General features: G+C 40.1%; 1 protein-coding gene across 1 annotated transcript in view; it reads left to right on the top strand.

The window, feature by feature from the left end:
* ATG10 (autophagy related 10) overlaps window positions 1-10,003 on the top strand; it is an 87,173-nt gene extending 77,170 nt beyond the window's left edge. Inside the window, exons 6-8 of the mRNA XM_009281590.2 lie at window positions 9,033-9,130; window positions 9,405-9,527; window positions 9,918-10,003. Of these exons, the coding sequence (XP_009279865.1) occupies window positions 9,033-9,130; window positions 9,405-9,527; window positions 9,918-9,930 (234 nt within the window). The 3' untranslated portion in view covers window positions 9,931-10,003. The remainder of the gene's footprint in view (window positions 1-9,032; window positions 9,131-9,404; window positions 9,528-9,917) is intronic.
* Window positions 10,004-11,232: the final 1,229 nt, after the last annotated feature.

Consider the following 11,232-nt stretch of genomic DNA (forward strand, 5'->3'; position numbering starts at 1 on the left):
GGAAATCTGTCTCCAATATCTTTTCCATACTTCCACAGCTTGTTGTATCTTTCAGTTTTGCACCTTAGATGAATCTCTTAACTTAAGAACAGATTTTAAATAGTAATTAATTAAGACTATATGCTACATAACTAAAATGGTGACAACTGAATTAATCTTATTTTGGCAAGCATGGAAGAAGAATCATCTGTTTATTTTCTTAGGAAAATGGCTGAGATGCCATTTCTTGACAATATAACTATGGTCCTGCCAATTGTAACTATAAAGTTTTCTTAAAGAATCCTAAATGCAAGTTACATGCCTGTGAGAAGTTTAAGCTTTAAAAACATACTTTTGTCTGAGCGTCACCTAGTGCTTTGATTCCTTTTGTTCTTAAAATTAATAATTCAAACCTTATTCTACATATATAAACTTATAAACATATAAACATAAAAATATCAGCAGTGTTGGCTATTCTTTATTAATATTGTGACAATATAACTATGGTCCTGCCAATTGTAACTATAAAGTTTTCTTAAAGAATCCTAAATGCAAGTTACATGCCTGTGAGAAGTTTAAGCTTTAAAAACATACTTTTGTCTGAGCGTCACCTAGTGCTTTGATTCCTTTTGTTCTTAAAATTAATAATTCAAACCTTATTCTACATATATAAACTTATAAACATATAAACATAAAAATATCAGCAGTGTTGGCTATTCTTGATTAATATTGTGCTTGTCCTGCATTACCTCTTAGGTGTGCCTTTCAGGGATATTGTGTTAGCTATTCAATAACTTTTCAAAAAGTAATAAAATTATAAATTGTAAAAAAGGATCACCATCCCCGCAAAACTGTAAATATTCTAGAAACAGACAGATAAACTGATTTTGGGAATGAAATATGAAATCGGTCTTGGTCATGTAGTTACTGTATTTTGTATTCTGTAGTATCGAGTATTGCAATAATAAGTTAGCTCTGCATGAAAAGAGCATATGCACATCAAATCTTACGGCAGTCTTCTCTGTTGTTATCATTGTCCTAGTTATAGAAATCACTATATGGAGAATATATTTATCTTTTGAATACACTTAAAATAGGAAGGGCCTAAAGATGTAAAGTAAAGTAAAACTTCTAATTTAAACCCATTTCCATCTGTGACCCTTGAAAACACTTTACTTCTGGCAAACCAGCTTTGTCTCTGACTTTCTAACTTGCACTGTGCATTGTACCAGAGCAGTAAAGGTGTCTTCAAAGATCGTGGATAGAGGTATTGTTGCTGTTTTGGATGCACCCTGATAGTTCTGATAGCTTTAAAAATGGAAAAGCAAGATTGATGTTTTTGTGGCATCGAACTGTAGACGTATTCAGCTGTCACATTCAGCAGAAGCTGCAGCTGTCAACATAACTAGCAATGAGTTAGCAGTATAGAAGCGATGTGCACATGGAGCACAGTGGTCAGAGCTCTGTCCAAAGGAAACGATGGTTTTATTGCAAGCTGTAGTCAAGAGGCAGCATTCAGGCTGTGATCAGCCAGGCTTAATGACATTAGCAGGGTTTTAAGACGTCCTTTACGAAAAGAGCAGTTTGTGCCATGAAGTGTTTGTTTCTTCAGAACCTGCATTTCCACCTTCGTGGCCATGATGGCTTTGAAACAGCAGGTACAAAGTGGTAGGTGTGGTTCATCTTATGAAAATTCTGGCTGTGTTAAGTGCCCTCTTATGCTTGTGTTGTAGGATCTGCCGAAGCAACTCCATTTTCCTTAGAAAAACTTAGCCGTTTGATTAATTGCCTCTTCAGCTTGGACTTCATATTTGATGAACGAAGGATGGGATGCAGCTTAGTTGGCTGTGTGGGGTTAGTAGTAGTAAAAGTATTAATAAAACCTTGTCACTAAAGTTAGTTGGTATGTCTTTCAAAATACACAGGGAGCAGGTACATTAAATCATAAGGGCAATTGCAACTGCTCGTCTGCAAAGAACTTGAGCATAAATCAAAATCCCTTTGCAGCCTTTTCCTCCAAAAAGACATTCAGTAATGACAGAAATTTGCTTTTTTGGTCTAGTTTGCACTTCTTTGTCTCATCAGGGTCCCTTCAAGTTTTCCCTTGCTCACTACCGTTGCAGAGTTATTTTGATTGTCTAAGAAAATGCAGAACAGCGGTAGTTGCACTTTCATAGTCATTCTTCAGCACCTGCTACAGACAGGAGTGGGTTGTTTCATCTTCAACAGGTTTAGCAGTGGGAGTGCTTCTCTGGGTTTTACGGCAAAGTTATAGAAACTTTCCTCAGTTATATCAGTAGGATGACTTGGCTTCTGCTTGTAAACTGAAATCAAGGCGACTATAAATATGTCACCTGTCCCAGGCAATAAACTGTATCCAATGCCCACTAGAATAAATGTCTTTTTTGGAGTTGATGGCTATTACAGCAAGCACATTTCTTTCAACTGCCATTTTGCCCTCTCTGAAATTTTTTTTAATTATAATTTCTCTGTAACCAATACCAATCCTATTACTAAAACATTATTTTTATGAAATGGCTGCATTAATAGAAATGTTGTGACCTATGTCAGTAGGATGGAGAAGCCCTATACAATCAGTATCCTAACAATAGCTTTATTACTATGATCTATACCTTCTATGAGGATGATAAAAGTTCCCTGTGTAATTACAGTTCCTTAACATTGTGTCTGCAGCATAGTGATTCCGTAGTAATAGAGTTTCTGTTGTAGTAATTCCATTATAAGGGAAAAATCTTCTGTGAGGAGAAGGGGAGAGAGAGAAGTTTGGAACATTTTTCTTGTGACAGCTGTTGTTGTCCTGTTGCCTTTGCAAGCACCGTTACTGGTCCTTGTAAATACAACGTGCATATACTCATCTGGCTTCAGTGCTCAGGCTTAAAGTCTCCTTTCTCCCTAGCCCTCATTCATAAAAATGTTACTCACTTTTTATACCCGAACCTGAGCACACATGTAATTTAAGGATAAAGTAATCCTCAAGTTCAACGCGGTTTAAGTTCCACATGTGCACAGTTACTGTTCTGGTTGTGGGATACACAGTCAATCTGAAGAGCAAAATTTTATTACTTTCTTTCTGAATGAGTAGAGTTACATTTTATTAACACGGAAGTTATTATTCATGTATATAAAAATAAGGAATGAAAAAGAAGATAGACTGTGAATTCAAGACCATGAAATACTTGCAGTATCATAATCTTGTGTGAAGGATTTTTACTTAAAAACAGGCATTTTTTTCAGTAAGTGTGGTCAAAAATTGGTGAAAAGGGAAGAGCATGCAAATTCTTTATTCATTGCATCACTGTTTCCATTTCCCGAAATGGAAGAGATTATGGGGGACATGTTCTATTAATCCTGTCTTCTTTTTCTGACCTGATGACTGGAATTGTGAACACTGCTGGGAAAATGTCTGAAAAGAATTGGTCCTGGCTGTGGCGTTTGGTGGTAGCATCCTGCATGAAAGTTTTGACACCCCTCCATGAATTTATTTTTGCAAAGCAACTTCATGCAAAAGCATGGATTGGGGAAGAGGCAGTTTCAGGCAAAAATCCCTTGCACGATCATAAATGGAGAGACCATAAATGTTATGATGGATGCTCGAAGGCAGTTTAATGTAGCACTGGAGAAAATAGAAGCCGTTACTACTGGAAGAGTTCCAGTTATGACAGAGAAAATAAATAGTGCTTTTACAAGAGGTGTACTGACAACAAAATACCTGCTGGCTGGGGAAGAGAAGAGCAGAGCACAGTACAGATACCTACAGGCAATTACCCGTTCCCTGAAGTAATGTTTATTTTTAATTTAAATCTGACATGGATAGTATTTCCTACACGCTCTGCTTGATAAAATGACATAATCCCATCTGATGGAAGTTTTAGACTTAATTGTACTTGTACTAGGAACTACCCAGTCTTTGCCACTGTTCAGATTCATGTCTTAACATTTCACTGTGCTATAGGCACTGCACAGGAGAGGGAATGAAGTTAGTTTTTTACATCTTGACTCTTGATGACCCTGTGAGGGACAGTCCAGTTTCTTTAGGAAATGATGACAGGACAGGTGAAGGACAGTTGATCAAGCCTTCGCATCCCTGATGGACTTTATGGGAAGAGGCCTTCTTACACCACACAGAAAAAGCTGCTGCTCAACTGAAATGTTTTTCAGTCCTCTGGGAGCCTGTAGCATTCATTTTTTGTTGTTGTTGCCAAGGGCTCAGGCACACTATCTGACATAAGCCTCAGTGAAGGAGGTTTAAGCTCACCAGTTTAACCTCACAACCGAGGCAGCTCAGCACCTGTGCACGGATGGTTGTAGTTGCACAGCTAACAAATAGTGAGCTGTTTCGCTGCCAGCGGTCAGTCACATTCAATCTTGTGTAGCATTCCTAAACAGAACTACATTCATTTTCAAAATACCCAATCAAACATTTCACATCTTTCATCCATCTATCTCTTGCATTGTTTTGTATGGGAAGAGTTGAGGTAACAGCTACAGAAATGGGTACAGAACATCCTTACAAATTTTTCTTGAAGTTACCTAGTAAAGAGGTCTTTCTACAGAAAATAAATGAAGCAACATTTTGAGCTTTCACGTTCACTGGAGCTAGTTGTGGCCTGTAAAAATTTTATTTCCCATGAAAGTTGGGTCAGACTCAGAGGGATATGCAGATGTATGATGGACTCCAGTGTACAGTGCTGAATAGGCAGTGTTATGAATCAGCCTCAAAGATAGATACAAGATCATAGATAGATACAAGAAAATAATGCTGTTGATTTCAAGTAAACTGTGTGTCAGTGTATCACTGTCCAGAAGAGTTCTGGGCAACCCGCAAATGGGTTCTTGCTGTACAATTCGAGCGAGTAATTGTGAGAATTGACTTGAAACTCTCACACATTGCTCTCTAAAATGCATCGCTACATGACTGATTGGAAAAAGATTAATTGTAAACTAAAAATGGGAAGACTCTTTTATACTACTTTTTTTTTTTCCCCCCCCATGAAGTCCCAATAGGACTTTATATTCTTCATGTAACTGGCTCATGGATCAGGCTAGCTGAAGGCTATTATTGCTGCCCTAATATTTTGCTCAGGATACATTTCACTGCACGTGGAATATCATCATTCCACCAGATGACTGCAGCAGGTAGTAAATATGCTTGTGAAGCTGATGCAGCACAAACTTTAATTCATTCTCACGCTTTTGACTGATAGTGTTTGAGAAGGACTTGGGATTCATCGTGCTGCGGATGCACGACCCTCTCTCAGGGCATGCCAAGAGCAGCAGAAGTGCAAGTTTCCTGCTTTTCCTGACTTCAGAGCTGACCTACAGGGACTGCCCCCTACGGTGACAAGATAAACCACCGTCTTCAGTTCTGGACTCATCTGCAGTGACTACCAGCAAGGGCACTAATTAACGGCACTTTGACTGTGCGAAGCCTGACAATTGCACATACAGCCGTTGTACAGTAATGAGTTCTAGCTATCACCAGCCCGGACCAAATCTGAACTGGTGACCTGGCAATGAAAAGGCTCTGTAGCCCATTACCAATTCTGAAATCATTCAGCGCTTTGATAACTCCTGCATTTTTATTGGGAACTGTCCGGTACTTCCTCCTCAGAGCTGCTGTGTCAGTGATTTAACCCTGAGTGTACATCAAAGCCTCGTGGGGATGCCATTATGTACAGGATTTGACTGAATCAGATCTGATGCTCTAAGAGTGTTTTCCCTGATGCTGAACAGCTCTTCCTCCTTGCCTCAGCCTTTTCCCTTTTTAGAGCCTCCTGCTTAATGGGTCTTGGCTCATGATTTCTTTTAATCTCCTGTGCTTTTGTGTTTTTCCTATCAGTGTGTGACATATTCCTATCTTTCAGGTTTTGAATAAACAGCATGGCATTCTTGCAGTTTCATGCCTTTTGTTTAGGGTAAGAAAGATAAACACAGCAAGCTTATTGAAAAATTCCGACTTTGGGCACAGCTGTTTTGCATGACGTCATGCCTGTGGACTTTCAGTGCTGAAGGATCTGTGTAATAATGAACTTCAGTTTCCTGGATTAGAGGTAAACAAACAAGGGACAGTGCTCAGTTTTCAAAATACGCTCCTAAATGGAAACCAAAGCAACTCTTCCTGAATGTGCAGACGTGCAGCGTTAGTGCACATGCCATTCTCAGAGCCCAGCCAAGGAGCAGCCTGAGTTTAACTAAATCCCTGGGTCGTTTCATTGTTGCCATTCAAAATTCTGTGGATTATAGTGGGATTTACACCACCCTGGCACACCTGTTACTTCAGGAAGTGTACAAAGCAACCCTTGATAATTCGAAGAACAAGGAGACAAGCTAGGAAGAGGGTTTGACTAACCAAGTCCAGGTGTCCTCCGAGCCTTCATATCAACCCGGAAGCTGATGGCTGGGTCCTGTAGCAAAAACTTCTCCCTTTACATCTGCTGGATCCGGAGGGGAAGAAGGAGCCTTTCCACCCATTCAAGAAGAATGAAGGAGAGATTGCAGGGAATTCGGTGCAAACAGATTTCACCTCTATCCCATGCTCATGAGTCACAGATTGCTGCCAAAGACGGTGGGACCAAGGATGTTTGTTACCCTTTGGTAACTGAGTGGCAATGCACTCTGCTTTTTCATACGGACATCTAATTGTTAGAGTTTGGAAATTTTTTCGGTGTCACTCTGTCATGTTGTGAGAAGAGGAGAGACTAAAAGAAAGATGTAGAATATAAAGTTAATAAGCTATTTCAAAAAATCAAGTCTGGCCTCCATTTGTCACTAACTGGTGGTTTGCTGAAGCAAGAAGTTCAGGATAGAATCGAATACCAGGTGACAGGTTGGTTGGGAATGACTTCAGGCTGAATATTCAGCTTTGAGAATTATCTTTACGTTTTGTTCAGAGTGCTAAATCACTTAAAGCCCAGATTATCTTCTCTGTTCTTTGTGGGAGTGTGTGCTACCTCTTTATGCTCTTCCTTTGTGTAAGGGAGTTGGCTGAAATTGCTGCTTAACCTACTGTTTTTTTCTTTGCTTAACAGTTTTGTAAATATTGTTAACTCTGTTTTTGCTGTCTTTGAGGAATACTATTGGCACAATCTATGTATTTTCCAGAATTATTTGGAGACCTAAGCTGATTTGAGCTAGCAGATAATTAGAATGGATTTTTAATTCAAACTACCAGTTTTTCTCAATGGAAAACAGCATCAGTTCACTTTTACCAACAGCAGATAGTAGCATTCTTGCGCAAGTTATCTGTTTGCAATGTAAAACAAAGCTTTCTGAACATTATTTTTTGTATGTTCTGAAGCTTCTGGAAGTTTTTTAATGTTGTCTGAGACACAAAATGATTGATCCTCATGAGTACATTTTCAACATAAGAACGAAGTGTGCTTCAGCTGTAAGAGACCCTGTTTAATAATATAGAACATGTCCTGTTTGCTGAACGTGACAGGCCAGGATTTGTTTTTTGTTTCTAGGCAAGGGGTTGGAGAAGGAATTTTTACTGCATAGCGGAAGACTTACTCTGTAAGCACCTTCTCTTCAGTGCCGGCGGTTTACTACATGCTAAGATAAAATGCCATCACAGAACTAGGGGAGTCTGGCTACAACTGTACCAGCTTGGACAAGGGAAATCTGTGTCAGAGCATGAATTTGGTATTTCTTCTTCTTTGCCATCGAAAAACAGAGCCACCACAAGAAGCACATTTAAGGAAAAGGGTCTTTACCCAGGATAAAACACCCATCACATTAATCCTTATAGTCAGTCTCTGCTGTGGCTCTGGTGAGTGGCATAGAGCAGTGGACCAGGCTCACACAGCTGAATGGGGAACACCGTGCAGAGGTGGTGATACTGCTGTTTTCTCTGTCATGGTCCATGCCTGCTTCTCGCCACCCCACTGCCTTGGGTTGTGTGCTCCTCAGCTCCGGCGGAGTCCTGGGCTTAGCGACATCTAAGCACAGTCTGTGCTTGGCTGTAAACAGGCTATCATGGTGTTTCATATGTGACATCTTTCTTGTCTGGAATCCCTTTCTAGCCATCCCCTGCTGTGCTGTTACAACTCCTATTGCACATGGGGATGAGGTAGGGTTTGTTTATTTTGGTGCAGAAGTAGTAGCAGTGACCTCAGCAGCATTAAAGGAAAATCACTTCCCTAGGGCATGGTGCGTGAGACAGTCAGATATGCTGATCTCGTGGTATCACCCATGTAAGAGCTGATGAGATCACTGTTATGGCTTTGCACTGAGTGCAAGCTTGATTAAATCAGAACACATACTCTGTTCGAGTGCTGGTTGGAGGTGAAAGTGAAAGCTTTATGGAGCGTTGGACTGAGTTTTTGGCAGCACCGTGTGCAGTGTGAAGGTGTAGAGGAACAGGCAGCGTCTTACCACGTTGTAGGGAGTGTGTCTGACTGCAAACTTAGCTGTCACTAAATTATTTTCTTTTTTCCCTCAGAACAGTTTTGACTGGGCTTCTTGAAGAGCAACCCTTTTTTGGACATTTTTCTGTAGAATAGCCTAAAATGAGGCTATGCCACCTAGTGGAAGTTAAAGCCACCTTGAAGGCCCTTCCTTTTTCCTTCTTGGTCCCCCTCACAGGCTCCAAATCAAACTGTGTTTACTTCCCAGCACCAGTTTGAGAAGATACAAGGATAGGGGGTCAAGTTTCTTAAAGAGCTTTTCCATGGAGCAGATTTGTTTTCTGTATTACATTTGATCAGATACTTGTTTACACAGTAGGTTTGCCTACTTGCATTAGGGTAATGCTGATACAGTAACTTGAGTTACTTTTGAAAACCACTACATTTTAACTAAAATGGTGGCGTAGCCTCGTTGGTGATCTTATTTCCCTTTTAAGATAGGAGAGCATGGTCTCAGATACTGATTTGTCAATGACTATCAGTAGAAAAGCAATGTGGGTTAGATTCTGAAATGAGAAAAGTTGCATCAAGGATTAATTAGCCCCTGCTTTGTCTTTTCCAAATGCAAATGGTGTCTTTTCTGTTTTCTTCTTGCATAATAAAACAACTGATATTCCCTCTTAGGAGCACCCCTTACTTGGGCAGCCATTTTTTGTTCTGCACCCCTGCCGGACTAATGAATTCATGTCTTCTGTACTGACCAGTTCACGGAAACAGAACAGGTGAGAAACAGTACTGTGCCTTGCAAGGCTTTATGCAATGCAGGTAAAGTAAATCAGCCGGGAAGTGGAAATGGTCAAAACAACAGCCTTTGTCCAAATAGAATAAGATTCTGATTGTCACCTAAGGGCTGAAAGTTAAAATACATTTGATATAGATAAAGTGAAAGAATAGCCCCATCTGAAGTTTTTTTATGACTGTCAAGTGTGCCTGCAATTCAGAAGAGGTTGGGATAATATGTTTATGGTACTTTTTTGTTGTTTTTTTTTCCCCTAGACACATAAATTACATTGTATTGTGGCTCAGTACTGTAGGCCCAGTTGTGGGTCTAAATCTGCCTCTGAGTTATGCAAATCTAGCACCTAAGCAGAAGGTTGATTCAGTTGATTCAGTTGAAAGGTAAGAGAAAATGAAATCACTTTTTTTCTCTCCCATCCTCCTATGAAATAAAAAAGATCAGATGGATAACTGGCAAAAACATTATCTCCTCCTTTGGAGCTCTTGGTTCAGTTTGTTTAAGACCCACCTTTCAATATTTTGCTTACATGGCTGCCTTATTGCCTTACTTTGCAATGAAAATTTGTGCTGAGAGAGATGTGCTTGGCACATTGTTGATACCCTTCATGACTGTCAGAAGGTCCCTGATGTCCTGGGGTCTTTCTCAGGTGTGTAAAAGCATTTTATGGTGGTCCCTCCAGCACATGGTTGGTGGTGTGATCTAGCGTAACTCTGCTACAATGATTTTAACTTAATCTCTTCTCTTTTTTCTGTTTGATGTCTCCACTTCAGACCTCTGAGCTGAAGGACAATGATGGTTAGCTGTAGTAAAGCTACTGCAGACTGCCCTAAGGATGAAATCAAAGGAATCCTTCCCGACTGGTAAGCAATGCAATGTGGAAAGATGACTGCTCATGGCTCTTTCTCTGGCAAGAACTTGCCTGGTTACAGTGGAAGACCTAAGAGTTGGCTGCAGTTGTGACAACTCTCAAGCACCACTAAGACCTGAACTCCCTCGCGATTGCATTGACCCTTTGAAGTCAGTCATTTCCTACCTCTGTTTTACTGTGGTTATGGCCTTAGTAACACTGCATGCAAATGCACAAGCCTATGGTTCCTTGATACAGAGTTGAGATGCTGGGTTTGGATCTACTAAATTTACCTACTAAAAATCATGTCTCTAGAAAATCTGCACCATCTGTGAGGATATGTACAGCAAAATACTTGTAGGATGTGGTTTAAGCTTGTGGCAATCAGTGTATGGGCTGAGACTACTTCACCTAGGGACCACCTTCTCCACCACAGCCTGATGCATGGACCATCCTCGTGTTCCACACCACACACAGAATATCCTAATCTGAGGACTGAATAGTACTTTGCTGAGAATATTTTGTGTACGTCATGCTTCAGGGAACAGACAGGATCAGGATTGTAAACGAACAGAGTACTTACAGTCTACATCTGACTAAGCATGTACAGTTCTAGAGTTCAAGGTCCCTCAAGCTATCATAGAAGAACATCTGGCTTTTCTGTGCTTCACTGCCTCCAAAGGAAGCTTTGCCATACCCTGTGGGAGTTACTGTTGTAGTCAATTAGTATTTCTCATTGTACTAGTGGTTGTTCACAGGTTTGGTCCCTATCCTGCAGTCTTTATGCAAGCCTCCCCTGACAGCTGTTGAATTTTGGGCAAGTAGGAATTGCATAGTAGTGCAATCAGTGAAAAACAGATTAGAAGTAACTTCCATACAAGTCATCTTGGATTCTCTCCCAATCACATTTTATTTGCAGTATAAACCAGATCACAAGTCCTGAGCAGTTGAGATGGAATTACAGATTTTACTTTATATGTTCAGCAATACATCACTTGCATCCAGAGTCCAACGTATGCTGCATCGGAGTTGGAAATGTGAAATGCATCGGGTTTCATATTCTGGGTTTTCAGATATTTTGATTGGTTGCATATTTTTCACTTATATGATATGCTATTGGTGGATTGAAATACAGTGCAGTCTTCAAAATTCCATTGGTGCAGAATTCTTTGCCAGCCATTTGGAATTAATAATGAAAACACATAATTTATCCCATTCTGGATCATAACAACCTGAAA

Source organism: Aptenodytes forsteri, unplaced genomic scaffold, assembly GCF_000699145.1.
Source record: "Aptenodytes forsteri isolate BGI_AS27 unplaced genomic scaffold, ASM69914v1 Scaffold116, whole genome shotgun sequence".
Taxonomy (NCBI): Eukaryota; Metazoa; Chordata; class Aves; order Sphenisciformes; family Spheniscidae; genus Aptenodytes; species Aptenodytes forsteri.